This window comes from Colletotrichum gloeosporioides (assembly GCF_011800055.1).
Source record: "Colletotrichum gloeosporioides strain Lc1 chromosome Unknown consensus_32, whole genome shotgun sequence".
NCBI lineage: Eukaryota > Fungi > Ascomycota > Sordariomycetes > Glomerellales > Glomerellaceae > Colletotrichum > Colletotrichum gloeosporioides.
The window spans coordinates 124,735-143,846 of record NW_025544677.1 but is presented as its reverse complement, the minus strand read 5'-3'; the positions used below and the strand labels follow the sequence as shown (position 1 = coordinate 143,846).

General features: G+C 56.3%; 6 protein-coding genes across 6 annotated transcripts; 4 read left to right on the top strand and 2 right to left on the bottom strand.

Annotated features, from left to right (window-relative positions):
• Window positions 1-1,722: 1,722 nt before the first annotated feature.
• Window positions 1,723-4,125, top strand: GCG54_00007075 (uncharacterized protein; the record flags this gene model as incomplete). Its single annotated transcript, XM_045407064.1, has 4 exons — window positions 1,723-2,154; window positions 2,209-2,315; window positions 2,367-3,597; window positions 3,652-4,125. 4 exons carry the CDS (start codon window positions 1,723-1,725, stop codon window positions 4,123-4,125), a joined length of 2,244 nt encoding a protein of 747 aa, XP_045265985.1.
• A 222-nt stretch (window positions 4,126-4,347) lies between these two features.
• Window positions 4,348-5,486, bottom strand: GCG54_00007074 (uncharacterized protein; the record flags this gene model as incomplete). Its single annotated transcript, XM_045407063.1, has 4 exons — window positions 4,348-4,539; window positions 4,599-5,166; window positions 5,224-5,381; window positions 5,472-5,486. Coding segments are annotated over 4 exons (933 nt in total), but the record flags the coding sequence as incomplete, so codon positions are not given.
• Window positions 5,487-7,587: 2,101 nt separating this feature from the next.
• Window positions 7,588-8,583, top strand: GCG54_00007073 (Pectate lyase plyB; the record flags this gene model as incomplete). Its single annotated transcript, XM_045407062.1, has 1 exon — window positions 7,588-8,583. The coding sequence occupies one exon, from the start codon at window positions 7,588-7,590 to the stop codon at window positions 8,581-8,583; it is 996 nt and encodes a 331-aa protein (XP_045265983.1).
• A 1,521-nt stretch (window positions 8,584-10,104) lies between these two features.
• Window positions 10,105-11,577, bottom strand: GCG54_00007072 (uncharacterized protein; the record flags this gene model as incomplete). The annotated part of the gene is made up of 1 exon (XM_045407061.1): window positions 10,105-11,577. The coding sequence occupies one exon, from the start codon at window positions 11,575-11,577 to the stop codon at window positions 10,105-10,107; it is 1,473 nt and encodes a 490-aa protein (XP_045265982.1).
• Window positions 11,578-12,691: 1,114 nt separating this feature from the next.
• GCG54_00007071 (Efflux pump roqT) lies at window positions 12,692-14,547 on the top strand (the record flags this gene model as incomplete). The annotated part of the gene is made up of 3 exons (XM_045407060.1): window positions 12,692-13,076; window positions 13,139-13,807; window positions 13,901-14,547. 3 exons carry the CDS (start codon window positions 12,692-12,694, stop codon window positions 14,545-14,547), a joined length of 1,701 nt encoding a protein of 566 aa, XP_045265981.1.
• A 1,892-nt stretch (window positions 14,548-16,439) lies between these two features.
• Window positions 16,440-18,782, top strand: GCG54_00007070 (putative transcription factor sol4; the record flags this gene model as incomplete). The annotated part of the gene is made up of 4 exons (XM_045407059.1): window positions 16,440-16,583; window positions 16,626-16,889; window positions 16,952-17,107; window positions 17,190-18,782. 4 exons carry the CDS (start codon window positions 16,440-16,442, stop codon window positions 18,780-18,782), a joined length of 2,157 nt encoding a protein of 718 aa, XP_045265980.1.
• Between the last annotated feature and the right edge of the window lie 330 nt (window positions 18,783-19,112).

The window sequence follows — 19,112 nt, the reverse complement described above, 5'->3', positions numbered from 1 at the left end:
GCTGCTGTACTTACTATTTCAAATCAATGAGGTTTATTCGAAAGTTAATGATCGTGGGGATATAAGATGAAAAGGTCGAGGGGGTCTTTGCACCGAAGTTATGAAGTTTCCAATACAGCTCTGTCACGATACTTACACCCTGAGTAAGCCAACCTGCGATCAAAAGGTAACCTTCGCGGCGGAAGTCTTTGCGAGAATGATAGCGGAGCATTCCGGCGGAGCCTATCCCGGCGGATATGTTGCCCGTCATACGTGTCATACGAACGTCTTATACGAACATCTGATAGCTGCTCTCATAGGGCTCAGTTTGGATTTCGGGAGCGCGAGCGGGTAGATCCATTACCATGGTACCCATGATTTTGACAGCTGGGTGGGCAACGGTGCCGAGCTGGCCAGATCCGGTAAATTTTCCGAGGACCTCAAACCTCGGGAATATTACACGATCATTCTCGCTGGAACACTTGCGTTCAAATTGTCAATGTTTTGAAAGTCTACTATACCTATGCATTTTCGCGAGAAATGCGCCGAATTGCTCTTTGCTGATCGAAAGAGTTGTGCGTCGGCCTCGGTATCGTGGCACAGATGATGAAGAAAAGAGTGACTGAGTAGGCTGGAAAGGAATGGCCGCATTACTGTCCGCTTTAGAGACAGTGGTTAGACTAAGGTTCTTACTTGTGTATCCAGTCGTCGTTGTTCTGAAGACTGATGAAGGAGGGCAGTTTGCCCTCGAGAGAAGCCGATTCTTGCAATGTAACGAGATTGAGGTCCAGAGCCATCGGCTTCATGCAATCGCCCGAATTTCCCGCCGCATCCCCGGAGCAAAACATCGGCGACCAGGATGTGTCCCGAGCTTGTGGCTTGCCATCCCGATTGTATCTGGACCGAGCCTGCCCTGGCCGGCGCCGGAGGTGTGGAACCTTGGCGGCTTCTGACGGGGCCAGCAGCTCGGAGACGCCGAAGACGGAAATGCGCTGTAAAACGGGGCCACAGGCCATCGCACCGGGCCGACGACAGTGCACTGCGCGGCAAATCAATTCGGGCAAGCGTTTAGCTAATTTAAACTCCACGGCGAGCTTTCATCTTTGTCTCTGTTTTAGAGTTGTCGTGCGTCATTCCCACGAGCAAGACCGGCAGCGACAGCCGGGCTGGATTCTCCCTCGCAGGGATCATGTCCTGGTTTCGGATGCGACCAAAGAGTACCATCACAGCAACACTGCTGGAGTGCGCATTTCATGGGCCGAGTGCCGTGCGCCATCAATCACCACCAGCCCCCGCGGAGCAATCGCGTTCCTCGCTGCTGCAACTTGTTGCAAATTGTGGCTGCACCGATGCCTACAAGCCCCCTTCGGAACACGCCTTGCCACGGGCTGCCGGCACGGCCTCGCCAGCTAGTGTATCGGATGCGCGGCACGTCTGCTTGAGCTCGGTCTTGGGGCAAGTTGGGAAGTTGGGGGAAGTTGGGGGGAGTGACGCAGATGGCCACATTTTTAGTTGGCAGTGGTCTGGTCAAACCTTGACTCGTCTTACATCATCACCCGTGGGCCGCACGGCTCTCACGGCACCTACGTACATAACGCCTAGAACGGCCATCTTCTCGCCTTCACTGACGACGACGCATCTCTGGGCGAAGCAATCCTTCTCCACACCCATTCAACTGACTCTTGCTGGCGTCTGATGGTGACATACTGAGAGCTGCTGTTCTTTTGAGGTATAACTGCAAACATGTCTTCCCCGGGCCAGACCGGCCTGCCAAAGCTTGGCAACGTCCTCTACCAGACCGTGTTTCAATTCCCCTACAGTGCCTATTCAGTCCCAAGAGTCCCCGACCAAAAGGCAACTTCTCCTTCTTCCTCTGATCCATCTACGATGCCTCACGCACGGACGAAGTCCGAGTATCAGAATGCGCACACGCTGAGCGAGCCGCTCGCCAGCTTCTGCGCGTCGAGCAACACCGTCTCTGGGTTTCTTGCTGAGGATCCCACGCTGCAGCCTGGCCATGCGTGGAAGAAGCTGGCTACCCATTACAAGAGCAATTCACATGAGCCAAAGGATATCAGAGATATTGGGCAAGGAGAGGTGAGCGACGATGAGCTCGAGGTGGCGTTCAAGTGTGGGAAATGGGGAACGACGAGGCCAAGCAGGTTATTTTTGAGGGTAAGTATTTAAAACAATCGTCATCTCAAAATGTTCGTCGCTAACAATGAAAAGTTGTATCACGATGCTCTATGCACACTCAACGACAACCCCGCTCATGGGATGGCGAGTCCACCCTTGCTCGGCAGCAGCGGCGTCGCCCCACTTACCATCCTCTCCGTGTAAGTCCCCCTGACCCAATTGACTAAAATCATGAGCTCACCAACCACCAGCATCCCCGACATCGTAAGGCACATGTCCAACCTCATCGTGCGAGCAGACAAAGAAGTCATCCTCGCAACCAATTTCTGGCAAAACGGCGCCGCGTCAAAGTACATCACCAACGCCATGAAGGAAGCCTCCCGCCGCGCCGGCGAGCGCGGCACCCGGCTCACGATGAAGGTGCTCTACGACCGCGGCAGCCCGAAGCAGCTGTTCGAGCCGCACTACATCGTCCCCGAGAAGGAGTACACGGGCAAGGCCGTCGGGCTGCCGTCGAAGGCGGAGATTCCGAACATCGACTTGGAGGTGATGAACTACCACGACCCCATGCTCGGCACGTTCCACTCCAAGTTCATGGTCGTGGACCGCAAGATTGGCGTGGTGCAGAGCAACAATATCCAGGATAACGATAACCTGGAGATGATGGTTCATGTGGAGGGGCCGATTGTTGATAGTCTGTATGACATGGCGCTGCTTACTTGGCACAAGAAGCTTGATCCGCCTCTGCCGACTAGAGATACACCGGCTGCGCTCGGGGAGCTGGGCAGCTTTGGACTCAGCCATGACTCCATCTTCACCCCCGAAGGAACGTTGAAGGGGCACAGAGTTGTGCTTGACCCGGCCCGGATTCCCCAGCGTGCTGCTGCATACGGCCCCGGCGCCGACCAGATCCTCACACCTAGCGAGGCCAACGGTCCCAGCGGATCGACCACGAACCCCCGGATTCAAGACACTCAGAATGGGCACTCAGTCTCACAAACCGCCCCTACTCCAGAAGCAATCGCAAACGGCTCTCTACCCGAACACACCCACGAAGACCCGCACTACGACGCCGACATCGCCGGCGAGGTCGCCCGCGTGCAAGCAGCCGTCTCAGCGAAACCCAACGAGTCGCAAATGCAGGCCGTCAGCCGCCATCTCAACCACACCATCAACAAGGACTTCAAGGCCACTGCTCCCGAGTGCGACCCGGCCGACGAGATGACGCCGTACATCCCGCACCCGACGCACGAGCCGTTCCCGATCGCGCTCGTCAACAGGCCGCCGTACGGGCCGCCGAACCACAAGTCGGTGGGCAACCCGCAGAACGCGGCGTGGTTGTCGGCGCTGCGCAATGCGGAGAAGAATGTGTTTATCCAGACACCGACGTTGAATGCGGAGCCGCTGGTGCCGGCTATGATTGAGGCGTGCGAGCGCGGGGTTGATGTATTTGCGTATGTTTGTCTTGGCTATAACGATGCTGTAAGTTGCGAAGACGTATGTTGGACTCTATGATCACTGCTGACACAAATTCAGGGCGAGTTACTGCCGATGCAAGGAGGTCACAACGAGATGGTCGCCGCCCACATGTACGAGAAGCTCTCACCTCAAGGGCGAGAGCACCTCCACTACTTCTGGTATATCGGCAAAGACCAGACGCAGCCCATCATCGCAGAGAAGAAGAAGCGCTCATGCCACGTCAAACTCATGATCGTGGATGAGTCTATCGCCATCGTTGGATCTGGCAACCAGGACACTCAGAGTTGGTTCCACAGCCAAGAGGTCAACATCATGCTTGAGAGCCGCGACGTGTGCAAGGTGTGGATTGACGGTCTGAGGCGGAACCAAAACACGCACCGATATGGAGCGCTGAACAGGGAAGATGGCGTTTGGAGGGATGAGAACGGGAAGGAGGCGGATGGCGCGACGGGAGTTGATCCTGGGCGGTTCAGCTGGGCGAAGGGCTTGGTTGGGGCGATTAAGAGATTGGAAGGCACTGGTGGATTTTAGAGGCGCTGCTGGGTGGATGGAATAATGAGGTCAAGATATCCGAGGAATACCCCAAGTCATGAAATTGAATGAAACTTTGCATGCTCATTTTGTCTTGTGTTCTCATAGATGACTACTGCTTCTGCGCCAACAACTGAATAAGTCTGTGTTGCCGCACAAGGTTGCTAGATGGCCATGAATGATAGATTCATCAACACGGCACCAGTTCTACTACCGTCTTTCTCAGATTTTCTCAGAGTGAATGGCGTGATTTGCGTATCCCATGAATTTCACACACAACTGCGCACTCTCCAGCAGCCGCTTCTTCGCGCCACCCCTCGCATCGCGGCCGGGAAACGCACTATGCGCATCCTCAAAATCCAGCGCAGAAACCGCCTTCCATACGCCATACACATCATCAGGCGAGAGTGGAATCTGCATACAACCCCCATTAGCCACTGATCTGCAAATCGTATCCCTTGAGTTTCACTCACCATATTCGGATAAGACCACATAAACGCAAAGCTCGCCGTCCCCTTCGGCCGATCAACATGATACACACCACTGGGCACCACCATCACCGAGTCCGCCACAAACAGCTTCTTCTCGCTCTTCCACAACAACACCGAGCTGCCGGGAAAATGCCCGCCCACCTTGACGACCAGAAACTCCCCGCCGACAAACTCCATCGTCTTCGCCTCCCACAGCTCGTGCGCCTTGCCGCGGCGCGTCAGCCACTCGCCGTCCTCGGCCGACACGTACACCTTGCACCCGAAGGCCTCGGCCCAGTGCAGCGCGGTCGAGAAGTAGTGCGGGTGCGAGATGACGATGGCGTCGAGGCCGCCGAGCGCCTTGACGCGCCGCACCGTGTCGGCGTCGATGTACGTGATGCAGTCCCAGAGGATGTTGCCGCCGGGCGAGCGGAGCAGGAAGGCGCGCTGGCCGATGGCGAGCTGGGGCTCAGTGCGGATCGCGACGACGGCGGAGTTGAATTTGTCCTTGGTGAAGGTGTTTGTGTACTTTTTGGAGTCTTGGAGCTCGCGGAGGGTGGTGAACCATTGGCTTTTGTGCATTGTCAGCTTGGAATAGAAGACTGACTCGTAGCATCAAGAGTCTCACCCGTCTTCAGCGACGTATTGGCGCGGGTCGTCGCAGATCTTGCATGACTTCACGGCGTGGCTGTCGAATTGGACGCCGCAGGTGCCGCATATCATGAGATCCATCTTTGTTTGTTCGAATATATGGGTTGCTGGTAAAGTTTCTGCAGGGAACAGCTCCTAGCTTTCGCCAAGGGCCAAGCGGGATTCTTGTATCGCGACCCCTCGTGCGGAGTCGTGTCCTCAGTCACTGGTGGAAGCTTCACTGACTTCTGTGATTCCGTAAGCTTCAATGATATTAGTCAGCCTCGCAATCGCGTCATTCCAGGTCACTACAAACCGGGCTTCAAGCATTTGGCGTTTGACTCTCTTTGGAAAGGGTACTTTTCACAGTCGTGTTGATCGTTTGCAATTGACTTGATTATGAGTGATAGTGAGGGAGTCCAGCAGGTTCAGGCAGGCGAATGTCGTCACATGAGCTGAGTCCCCCACTTACGGCGCCCACTTCAGAGACTCCCACTTTTGCTGCCCACTCTTGAAGGTGAGCGCCTCTCGAGCATGAACCGACAACTTTGGGAATGGAAAGAGTGAAAGAAGATGTGTGGACTTACTAACATGAATTGACTATGCTCGGTCTTGGTCCTCGAGTCGTTGGCAGCAAATAAATACCCCCACATTTCTTCAGGTACAAATCGCAATCGAGAATCCGTTGCTTTCTTATCCAAAGAGTTCAGCAAATAAGCTCAGGACTACGGCATGTCTTGTTTGAACGGATTCCAACACCTTTACATAAGTGTCTCATTTGCAGATTTGGTGCATTCATCGTTGGATACAATCAAGGAACATACAGGTTAGATTTTAAAAGTAGACAGTCATTTCAACCCAGCTCGAAATTCATGCTTGCCTTGAATAATAATACAAAGCAGTCTGCCAAAAGCCATACATGGCTTGCGATATACCTTAACATGATTTGATAAGTCTGTTGCGATCTTGAATCGTGGACGATAGATCGGTCCGCTCCGCTCCGCCATGCCAAGACGCCCTGGCGATCCAAGACCACGATGCCGAAGATCCCTCTTGGCCTTGGCGTTAATATAAGGTTGCTTGGCCCATGGATCAGATGGGTCTCTCAGGAGTGCGACAGCACCAGAATGCCATATTTCGGGAATAAACCTCACGAGAGGGGCTCGGAGGCTGCACCGTGATCGGTAGTGAGGCCGGCCCTTGTACCCTGGTGGAGACGCTTGCGTACGTATTTCGCATGCCATCTCACCTGTAAGCAGTCATCGTCTCCCTCTTGGTTGAAGTAAAACATGAATGTTTGTGGTTTGAGAAGCTGCCCAAGCAGTGACCTCACCCTCCTTGCATGCTGCAGGTTGATCTGACGGCATCCAAGCTTGTTGATGATTTGCGGATTTACAAAATCCAACATGACGGGCGGATCGCGGCTGAGACTCCGGTCTCCCACCCCGGCATTGAAACGATCCTACCTGTTCGTACGACGTCCGCCAATACCAAGACCCTACTTCGGTTTAGCTACGCTTGGCTTCTGGCCCAGACATTGACCGTAAATTTAAGGGTGATTCTCCTCTGCGGTGAAATACCATGCCCACGAATAGGGGACGTGGGCAGACTTCCATCACAGAGTCTCGTGGGCATCAGCCCTGTCAGGCTTGGGCGAGTTACCGACCCGATCGAGCCTCATGAGGGTCATCCACGGAATGGCTCCGTGAGCCCGCCGGGGATATATAGTACCCAAGAGGTGTTAAAAGTCTTGGGCTCATTTGGTTTCCACCTGGCGCCGTGGCATGAGGCTCTGCCGAGAACGACAGCCTGTTGACCATTTGACGACCGCGATAGATCTTTGGAGAGCTCATCGCTCTTCAACTCACGTTATTACGATCGTGAAAACTTGCATTGAACTGCCGGCAATTGTCCTGTCACTTAAGACAATGCGGAGAAAGAATCAGAGTTTAGCGTGAATGTCGACAACATCCTAAGCGCGCATGAACCAGCGATTTGGGTAGACCGGTGGGTCTCGTCATTGTTTCTTTAACGGGGCAAGCGGCATGCAGGTCTGGAAATGATGCCAACGCGATGCCAACGCCTCGCTGCCGACTTAACCATCTTGGCCGGGACTCAAGATGGGTGGAGATTGGGAGAGCACGCCCCGCGAGCAGCATCTCGCCGTATTGCTTCACGATACATATAAACCAGTGTCAATCCTTTCCGAGTCAAATCTTTTTTGAGCTTCATCCTCAACCAGCGTCACTCTTTTTTCGCATCACTCTTTCGACATTTTCACTTCTTCTTGAGAACTGGGTTCTACCAAACACTTGCAAATCTTCCATCATTCATCCAATCGAGTTGCCTTGATCCTTTCAAAATGAAGTTCACCAACGTCCTCAACCTCGCCCTACTGGGTGTTGCCTCTGCCGCCCCTACTCCCACCGTCGACGAGGAGTCCACCGCCGCCATCGTGAAGCGCGCCTCCATCACCGAGTCTTGCAACATCGGCTACGCCAGCACCAACGGCGGAACCACCGGCGGCAAGGGCGGCTCCACCACCACCGTGTCAACCTTGGCCCAGTTCACCAAGGCCGCCGAGTCGAGCGGCAAGCTCAACATCGTCGTCAAGGGCTCCATCTCCGGCAACGCCAAGGTTCGCGTCGCCTCCGACAAGACCATCGTTGGCCAGAAGGGCTCGAAGATCACCGGCGCCGGCCTCTACATCAAGGGCGTCTCCAACGTGATCGTTCGCAACCTGGCTATTGCCAAGGTCAAGGAGGCCTACGGCGATGCCATTGGCATCGAGTCCTCCACCAACGTCTGGGTCGACCACGTCGATGTCTCGTCCGATATGAGCAACGGCAAGGACTACTACGACGGCCTCCTCGATATCACCAAGGGCTCCGACTGGATCACCATCTCCAACTCCTACATTCACGACCACTACAAGACCTCCCTGATCGGCCACGTCGACACCAACACCAGCGATAAGGGCAAGCTCCACGTCACCTACGCCAACAACTACTGGAACAACGTCAACTCGCGCAACCCGTCCGTCCGCTTCGGCACCGTTCACATCTACAACAACTTCTACAACAAGGTCGGCAGCACCGGTGTCAACACCCGCATGGGCGCCCAGGTTCGTGTCGAGTCGTCCGTTTTCGAGAACTCCAGCAAGAAGGTCATCCTGTCTGCCGACTCGAAGGAGACTGGATACGCTACTGTTTCCGACATGTCCTACGGCGGTGGTGAGAACACTGCGCCCAAGGGCGACCTCGGCTCCAGCAAGATTCCTTACAGCTTCACCCTGTACGGTAAGGCCAACGTCAAGAGCAAGGTTGTTGGTACTGCTGGCCAGACTCTTAGCTTCTAAGCGGCTTTGATAAATGGAGGACAGGTATTTAATTGTGCCAGTCGAGAGGGGAGTGGGGGTTTCTTTCACCTGCATAGGACATTCTGTGGACATATTTCATTTTGTACTTATTTCTTCTTACACACATGGCATATATAATTGTATATATACGCACATATTCGACGCCAAGTCGTCAATTGACACAGTTTCATTTCGACGCAAATGTTACACATGGTTTTGAAAGTGGCAGCAGATCCGTGTTCAACAGTGACCTACAAGTTAATCCCTGGTATTCATATTGTGTTGCTCCAACTACGTCAAGATAATTGAACTAGTTGCGGAAACCCCAGGTCAAACAAGAGATCCAGATGAGAGGTAGACGATGGGGGAAAAAGCCTGAAGCTGATTATTTTGGTGTCTACAACAACATTTCTTGTCCAGTAACCTACTAGCCTGGTGAACCATACAGCTTATCACCACACATGGGAACCCTTCAAGTAGTTCTTACCCTACTGCCCATTCCTTTAGCCCGTTCTCGTCTTCCACCCTAACGTCTTTTTCTCTTTCGTCTCATCAGGCCAGTCTTTGTTTTGTGCCACGCATTACTACCCATTCATCGCCTGGTCATCACCAGCCACGTCGGTTGCTCCAGGCACTTGCATTCCTGTGTCTGCTCACACTGGTTTCCTCCGCACATGCTGGCTACCAGGTATGCCATCCCAGCCTCACAAGGGCCATCTGACATCGCCGTGTATCTTCTCCTTCCAATTTTCCATCTTAGCCGTCCCCGTTTATCGCATCTTACCTCCCTTACATTTATCGGTAACCCTTCTTGGCTCATTTGCGAGAAAGCCCCCTGCTGCCTCTTATAATGACACTGTGCCCCCTTGAGGTCACTTTATACCAAACGGTCTTCTAGGCTATTGTTTGCTAAACTCAACAGGCGGTCGACACACCGGCATCGCAGACTTAGATGCCATTCTGCGCTCAATATTGCTTCGTGGCCGGCACCGCTTACAGCAGATAATGTCAGCTCTGACATGATGACAAGTACACATGCACTGAAAGTAGAAGCGCATACTGCTTGCGTTGCCCGGCTTCCAAGGGCGCCCCGGAGTAGGTTCGTTTCCCTGTTATCAAGTGACAGGTGTCGGCCTCTAGCCCATTACCGATGCCACCATCAATCGTCAACCATGTCAACAGAACAATTTACCCTAAACCGTGGCATATCTCGTCACGAATGAGAAAACATTCAATAACCACTAAGTGTAATGGTTGGCGCTCTAAGGAAAGAAAGAAAGAAATGATGCGGAAGTGCAATTCGCCAAGCCTCCTAAAACGAAACGCAAATCGCCCAAACCCATTGTTGACGATGCACGTCAGTAACTCAAACCCAGTTATGCATAGCTTCGTCCCTAGCCTGCCAGGCGACCACCTCCTTAGAGAACTGGGTCACGAGCAGCCTTTTTGGAATCAGAGAAATATGGGCGTAGATCTCGTCCACCATGTCACGGGATGCCCAGGATGAACCTCCCCAGCGCGTCAAAGCCGATGCTCACACTCCGCTCCCAGACGTCTGAGAGCCAACACTTCACCGGACGTCAGCCACCTCTCCAGGTTTGCCACGAAGGCCTCGCCGAGCTCAGCGCCCACGACGCAGTCCTGCCAGGTGACGTTGATGATCAGGTCCCCCCCTTTGACCGCCGTCATTGATATGCCGAACGCGGCAGAGACCACGTTGGCACACATCACGCACTCGCTCTGCGTGATGGACCAGGACGCCTCCGGTCCCGTGTTAGAGCCTGACGGCATGACGGGCCTGCTGTCGACAACCCCGAGGTTGGTGATTACCCACGAAGCAGGCCTCGGCCGCCGGGTCGATTCGATCAGGTAAGCCCGCCAGTCGTCCACGGCCAGCGCGAACCCGATCATGTCGTTGGTGGTGCCCTGTTCCAGCTTGGCCGCGATGTCCCGACGCACCCTCCCCGCCGCCGACCACACGAGGTCTGTTATCCCCGCGGACTCGAGACCGGCAGACGAGGAGGACGTCCCCCGGGACCGGGCCTTGGCGACCAGGTCCTCATCGAAGACGTGGTTCAGGATAGTCACGTAGTTGGACATGGCTTCATCCGGCTTGAACCATGGGCGCTCGGACTGGTGGGGCGGGAGGAAGCGCCGCAGGTCCATGGCCGTCATGGACGTGAAGGCCGATGAGTCGGCCGGCCCTAGGAGGGGCGCCAGCGAGACCAGGGCGAGCGCGTGTAAGAGGCCCGTGAGCGTGGCCTGGTGCTGGCGGCAGGCCTGCACAAGTTGTGAGAGCAGCGTCAGGGGGACGGCGATGGTGCGGAACTGCGACTTGAACGGCGCCGTCGCTATCGGGGCCCAGTGTGCGTCCGCTGGGTTCCTCGCGTGACCAACAGCGGTTTCATCCGCCGCCGCCGGGTCGGCCGTGACCGGAAACCGGACGACGTCTTCTGGGGGCGGGCTGAGCGTCGCCGTTGAGTCCCCCGGCAGGATCAAGACGTGGTCTTTGAGCCCGGTGTCCTGGTCATCGGTCGGCCGGGCGTCGTCCTGCAGGCTCTGGAGCAGCTCCTTATGGAATGTTTTTGCGCTGCCGCCGTCCAGGATGGTATGGTCGAAGACAAGGAGCACCTCGATGGTATTGGCGCCCGCCTGACGGAGCACCACGAGTCTCCATCCCGGCGTCGTTTCGTGGTCCGAGAACTTGGTGTCCAGCTGCTCGTACGCGGCACGCACAAAGGCCTCGCGGAGATGCTCATCGGCCTCTCCCTCCACCAGCTGCCAGTCGATGTGCTTGTCAAGCTTGACGTTGTCCAGTCGGACCCAGTAGGGCCTGGCGGTGCTCCCGCCCGCGATGCCGACGTGTAAGTGCGGGTGCCTGAGCACGACGCGGGCGACTGCTCGTTCGAACGTCTCGACGAGGTCGCGATGAGACTCGCGGGTGAAAAGCCTAGTCGGGAACCTGTATCTGCAGGCCACAATGTTGCCTCGCATGTAGCCCAATGTCTGGAGAGCTATTTGGTATGACTCGCTGCAAACAATCGTCAGTCTCCGGACGCCCCCTTTCGCCTACCGCCGCCGCCCCCTCACAACGGTGTGTGGCTTCCCACGAGGCTCCAAACTCACACGCATCCAAGTCGTCGGATCTTCTTGTTTTGACCGGTGTGAGAGGTATACAGGCGCTCGTCCGCCCAAAGCCGCCTTGCTCGAGGTCTTTGACCCTGTGACAGGGAACCCGCCACAAGTCGCGATACAAAGGACTTCATATTTTTCAGCAAAAACGACGAGAGGGTGTGAGAGAAAGACAGCTACTCTCTTTACGCAACATCAGACATGCCACGCGTCAATTTATACTCGATTGTATCCTTGCTGCGGTATACGGTCAGCCTGCTTGGCCCAGCTATGGCGCACTCCTAGATCCTACGCAGTTATTGCCTATGAAAAGCGTTCTTCAAAATAATCCAAAGTTCATTTTTGTTTATGATGTTAAATGGCTATAGTGTATGGTTGGCTTTGAATAACATACACAGTACTTTGCTATTAGTCAGTTGTCAGTCTCATTCAGGCCGAGCAATCACCGTCCGAGGTTGCAGACAGACATGGCAAGACAGTAAGCACATGAAGGGGGGTCTCGTATGTTACACTGCGTCGGCCGAGCCCATCTCATCCAGCATCGGCATCGGTCAATCGAAGCGACCAAAGCCGTGACGGCCGAATGGTCAGATATTTATCCCTGCCAACGTGATTTGGCTTAATGTTTTTCTCGAGCCCCTGATAGGTGGCTGTACGAAACAAAGGAACATGCTTGTTTCGGCTGAATGCTACTCACAAACGCCCAACATGCCCGTCTTTCGCAGTCAGACATCTGGGATGTCTCCCATGAGTTGCGCATTACAAATCAACATCTGCGCCTTCATCACATCGGCCAGGCTTGTAGTCATCACATTTGTCGGGCAAAGGCCCCCACCCGTTGAAATGCAGCGCACATGTCGAGGGGCGCAACGGTTACGAAGCCCAACCTTTCTACAGATCATTCCGTAGACTGGGACCAAAAGCAAACACGTTTGATCTGGAAACTTCCTTGACCCGTCCACCTCGACGACAGACAATGGCATCCACTCAGTCTCCCAAGCAAGACCGGCCTCCCGACAAAGACGAAAAGGCGGTGGTGGAGAACAAGCACGACAAGATGAACGATGCGGAGGAAAAAGGAACCGCCCCAGACGGGTCGACGACACGAGATGATGAAGACGAGTCCAGGTACCTCACGGGGGCGCAGCTGTGGCTCGTCCTCGCCTCCCTGTGCCTCTCCGTCTTCCTCGTCGCGCTGGACCAGACCATCATCGCCCCGGCCCTGGGGGCTATCACGTCCGAGTTTGCCTCCATTAGGGACATTGGCTGGTACGGGTCTTCGTACCTCATGACCCAGACGGTGCTGCAGCCGCTATACGGCAGCATCTACCACCTCTTCGATATCAAGATGACGTTTCTAGGTGAGCCAATCGGACGGCTCAGACGCGCGCTCTGCTGACCTTCTTCCCTCTCCCGCCCCCAGGCGCCGTGGCCCTCTTCGAACTGGGGAGCCTGATCACGGCGGTGGCGCCGACGTCGGCGGCCTTCATCGTCGGGCGCGCCGTCGCGGGCTTGGGCACCGCCGGCATCTTCTCCGGCTCACTGGTCATCCTGGCCTTCACGATGCCGCTCAGGCACCGGCCGGCGATGTTTGGCGTCTTCGGGGGCCTGTGGGGGATATCCTCCGTCGTCGGCCCCTTGCTGGGGGGCGCGTTCACCGACAAGGTGACGTGGCGCTGGTGCTTCTACATCAACCTGCCAATTGGTGGGGTGGCCATGGTGGTGATATTCTTCTTTCTGCGCATCACGCGGCCTGCCGCGGACGGGGATGAGGACGCGCCCAGGGACGGGTCGTTTGTCGGCAGGATCCTCCGGCTCGACCTCGCCGGCACGGCCGCCTTTTTCCCGGCCATCGTCATGCTGCTCCTCGCCCTCCAGTGGGGGGGTGCCGACTACGCGTGGGACGACTCGAGGATCATCGGCCTCTTCGTCGGGGCTGGGGCGACGGCGGCCGTTTTCGTTGGCATCGAGATCCGGCAGCAGGACAAGGGCATCTTGCCTCCGCGGTTTTTCAAGAACCGCGACGTGCTCTCGGCCATGCTGTTCGCGCTGTTTGTCGGGGCATTCTTCTTCCCTCTTGTCTACTACCTGGGTGAGTAAAGTATCGGCATAGCATGATGATATATATACATATATATATATATCTAAGAGCAACATGACTAACAACGCTTCGTTGCATTGCCAGCGTTATACTTCCAGGTCGTCCAGGGCGATTCGGCGGTACAGGCGGGTCTCAAGCTCCTCCCGTACCTCATATCGGTGGTGATCGCGTCGATCGCCAGCGGGGCGCTGATCACGGCGTTCGGGTCCTACAACCCAGTGATCCTGGTGTCGACGGCAGTGCTCACGGCGGGCATGGCCCTGATCGCGACGTTCTGGGTCGACACGCCGCTCAGCAAGTGGTTTGGCTACCAGGTGGTGGCGGGCCTGGGGACGGGGGTGTGCTTCCAGGCGGGCATCATCGTGGTGCAGAACGTGCTGCCGCAGCAACTGATCCCGCAGGCGACGGCGTGCGTGCAGTTCTTCCAGTCGCTCGGCGGTGCAGTCTTCGTCGCGGTGGCGCAGACGGCGTTCCAGAACGGCATCATCGACAACGTCGCCCGCGGGGCGCCAGGGGTTGACGCCCGCGTCCTCATCGACAGCGGCGCCTCGCAGATCCGCCAGGTGCTCGCAGACATGGGCCGCGAGGACGCGGTAGGGGCCGTCCTGCGTGCTTACGCACTCGGCCTGCGCAACACGTTCTGCATCAGCGCGGCGGCGGCGGCGTGCACCTTTCTCGTGTCTTGGGGGTTCAGGTGGAAGAGGATAGGAGGGGCCGGTGAGAAGGGATAGAGATGGTCCATGGATGGATGCATGGGTGCGGTGGGGGGTTGTGGCCCTCGCTACTGAACGAGACATGCGCGCACATTGGTCAGATCTTACGGCACAGGGTCTCACGCCACCATCGCGTTGACGAATGCTACACTATGCTAGGCGAGGAAGGGAGAGACCCGGGGGTGGAGTTGGGTGTCTTGCGGCTGTAAGCACAATGTCACATTGGGATTGTGCATGGCTGAGCAACGCGGCAACTCGGCACCTCGGGTACGTTGTTGGTATCTAGAGGGGTTTGATGTGCAAGAAAATTGACAGTCATGGGCAGCAACAGACCAGAGGACAGCCTTTGGCTCGGGTCATACTACAGGATGCGTTCAAAACAAAAGTGGGCGATTCGATGATAACATGGTTAGAGTAAGATGGTTATAGCAGAGCAACATTTGAAAGTCAATGGGGGGAGTTGTCTTTGAAATATCTTGATGGCAATAGGCTTGGTTGATATAGAGGTGGGCGAGTTACGATGATGTGAGGTATTATGTTTTCTACTTGTAGAAACAGCCACAACCAAATCATGCCGAGTATTAGGTACAATACTAGAAGTGCTTTCCCCGCCTTACCTGAGCCACCCCCCAGAGGGACTGCTCGTAAAGGTACCTCGGTCCGCTTTCCGAGAAATACGGGATGCGAATGCAACCTTGGTACGGCTGGGGTGGCGCTGAAGCGTGGATGTTGGCACCAGAACAGAATCTCACCCGCGTTTCGGGTCCAATCGGAGGACTCACCGCAATCCACCTACACTCCCTGCTGGCTGCAGAATGAGGCGGATTGAATGCAGGTTTGCGGTATCTGCATGTAATCAACTACGTTGCACAGATGCACAAATGGTAAGTATAGTACGTAGCGCGTAGATGGGTGACCTGCTCCGAGACATGTTTATACTCTGCCCGAGCCTTACGCTGTATCTCTTGCCACAACCCTCTTTCTTTCCTTGCGGGCCGTTCCAGAACTGACAGGGCCGACGGAGATCGATCGATAGTGTCCTCTTCCTCTGTACAGGAGCGTGCCGCGTCGACACACTATGAGCCCGAGGAATCACTTCGCAGCAGTGCAGCCCCAAAGTCCCCATGCCTAAACCGCCGGCTTGTAGCTTTTGATCGGCCATCCAAACGTAGCTGACTGACATTCCTGGGCTAATTAACCTGCCTCCTTGCGATTTATAAGCAAGCATATTGCAGGCTGAGCCGCACCCCCACCCCTTCCCCCGCGTTTATATATCCGCAGAGTTGGCCAAGTCCGAGGCAGGTATATCGTACGTGTCTGTCAAACATGATGATTTGAGGTGTCACTTCTGCGCCTCACGCATACTTCAAATATCAGCTGCCTGAAAGGGAGACGAGAGGTACCCAGACCCTTCGACTGGCCCCCCTCCCCCATTCATCCCCAGGCTGCAGCCGTCCCTACACTCCTGCTGACGCAAATCTCCCTTTCCAACAAGAAGTCAGTCCGTGCTGAGGGGGTGTGTCAAACGTGGTGAAATCACCACGAAAGTGCCGAAAGCTCCATGGTAGCAATCAGAGGCCAGGCTTCGCGGTGATATGCCCACAAAGGATCGCGACGCAGATGGCGAATAACGCATTGGGAGAAAGACGGACAACAACGAAAGTCATCAATAATAGTGACCAATCAGATTTGCGAATCACTACCCTCCTCTTCAACAATTTGCTGTCTGAATTGCTTGATAGGTAGCCAAAGCAAGCAAGAAGGTCATCATGCGGCTGTGAGGCTACAAATACCCAGCCTGGACCGCTTATATAGTTGGGGGAGAGGTCCTAGGTTGGTTTTCATCTCCAGTACTCTTTTGCCGTGTGGAATAACCACGCATTCATTCATTTCCTGCCTTGTTATGAAACATGAGCTCTACTCGAAAACGTGTCATCTCGTCCTGCATACCATGCTATACTAGAAAACAAAAGGTGAGCCCGTCAGCAGATGCAGGGAACAGCCCGGAGAGCCACCTGAGACCTGAATCTCCTATCTCCATCCTCGCGGAATCCGTCCTGTGCTGAACCAAGACGATCTGTCTTCGCTGTGAACAGTGCAACCGCGAGTACCCTTGTAACCATTGCACACGCCGGCAACGCATCGACGGCTGCATCTACAACCCCATCATCTCGAGCAATAGTACAACGTCCAGCCCCCCGCCTCCCCATATCGTCGAGACGCGCAGGGATAGGGACGGAGCGGAGCAGGCTCATCCTCCTCCACCTCCTGCCGTAACTCATCCGCTGCGGGACAAGTGGTGCGAGTCGTTTGGCTACTTCCATGACAGTAACAGCAACACTCTCGCCCTCATACAAAAGGTGAACAAGCACTTTCAGCAAGAACAAGAAGGCAAAAAGCAGCACACTGACTTTTGCTCCAGCTGGGGGTAGCCTGCTACGACGACTCCCATGCTAGCAACTTGCCCCCCCTCGGCCCAGAAGCTGCCAGCGAGCTTCTTGGTGTGATTGAGCGCATGCCCGACAGACAGGTCATGGACTTTCTGGTCTACTTCTTCGCCACTGAAATCTGCTGGTCAGTATGAAGTCTCATATCACAAGCGTTACCCCTCCCTTCCCCCTTCCCCTCCATGGACTTTGTGTGTACTCCTGACACGGTAGTTAACGCTCGCCGCCGGCAGGATAGATCAGCTGGTTCACGTCCCATGGTTCCTGGAAAAGTACCAGAGATGGAGCGCCGCCGAGTGGGCCAAGCGTGCCCCGGACGTCGAATTCGCCGTTCTGGTGCTGCGGATATGCTCCTACGCACTGCAGTTCTTGCCGTCCCCGGCCTACCCCCTCGACCGCATCCGCGGAGAGCTGCTCTCCGACCTGCGCGAGGCCTGCAATGACGCGGCCGACAAGGCCGAGACCATCAGCGCCGCCGCTGACAGCCGCGGATCGCCCGTCAGAGCGCAGCATCTCGCCTTCCTGGGGCTCAAGTACCAGGCCGAAGGCAACATGAGAGCCTACGCCGAGGCCCTGGGCCGCGCCATCCGCGTCGCCCAGAACGTCGGCATGCACTGCGATACCCCTGCTGTCGCCGCCGCCGACGAGGTCGACCGGGAGATGGCCCGGAGGGTCTTTTGCAACCTCTACATCGCCGACAGCCTGCTCTCCGGCCAGCTAGACCGCGCTCCATTCCTTCCGGGACGCCTCGCCCACGGCGCTCAGCCGCAGCTGCAGCAGGACGTCGATCCCTTTGCCGAGCGGCTCCTGCAGGCACGCCTGGCTGACTTCTGGCGCGGCGTGAACCCCCCGAGCGGCGCCGAGTACGATGCCATGGCGGCCGGAGAGCGCTACGACCGGTTCTGCCGCGAGTTTCTCCCGCAGTTGCCGCCGAGCTTCGCCCTCACGAGGCCCGACGAGTCTCGGGACAAGCAGTTCCCGCGGCTGCCCCTCCAGCGGCAGCTCCTGCACACGGCCGTGTACGACTCGCTGTGCTGGAACTTCCGGCCGCTGCTCCTGTGCCGGCCCGCGCCCCTGCCGGCGTACAAGGCCATTCTCCTGAGCTTTCAGAAGAGGACCCTGGCCGTCGCCGCTCTGCGCACCCTCGACAGCGTCGGGAAGCTCCACGCGCTGCTCGGGGGTCGCCACACGCGGCTGGCCTGCATCGTCATCTCGACCTTTGAGGCGGCCGTCCTGCTCCTGTCTCTGCTCGCGGACCCTTCGTTCCCCGGCGAGCGCCAGCGTCCAGACACCTCCTACTCTCCTCCCACGCCGCCGCCGCCGCACGAGGAGGCCGCCGATCCGCTGCAAGCGGGGATCCCCGGGCTCTCGCGCTCCGGGTGTCTGCAGGCCGTTCAGGGCGGCCTGGACCGGCTGAAGATGCTGGCCGAAGTTAGCAGTATGGCGGACCTTGGTGCGAGCACCCTGGGCCAGCTCCTCGGCAGGCTGTCTGAGGGCGAAGGCTTCTCGGCGGCCGCCTCCACGGACGTGGCGACGACTCCGGGGGCCCGGGAGGAGGAGGACGTGGACGGCGAGTTCGGCAAGGAGACCGGGGAGTCGACGGTGGTGGGAAGCTTGCCGGCGGCGTGGTTGCACGGCGGGCCCGACCTTCCGGGCCATCACCGCCTGGCGGTCGAATTCGCGGCTGGCGGCGGGACGGGGACGCCGCCGGCGTCGGCTGACGTGTCTCAGTGGCTTTCGTTTGACGCGGCCAACATCGCCATGTACACACAAAGCGGGGACTTTTGGGGCGACCACTCGTTTTAGTGAACATCACCCGTAATTGCGTATCATGTATGTTTAGATTCAATGTTTAGACTGGCGGTGTTGGACAGCTAGTTCTAATTCTTGTGGCGTGCGGCGTCCCTTCACTCACGACCACCACTGGAGATGGTCAGTCATTGAGACAGCCACAAAGTGTATTGCGTAGAGAAGTAACGTTGTGTCAAGAAAGACGTTGAGCACATCCACCCCGCCTTTTTTTTCTTCGCTGAAAGAGAAAACAAGAAGAAGAAAGAAAAGAAAAGAAAGGAAAAGAAAAGAGTGAATCTCGAAAGTCTTTTATTTGTTTCTTCTTTGCAACTACGGGTTTATTGC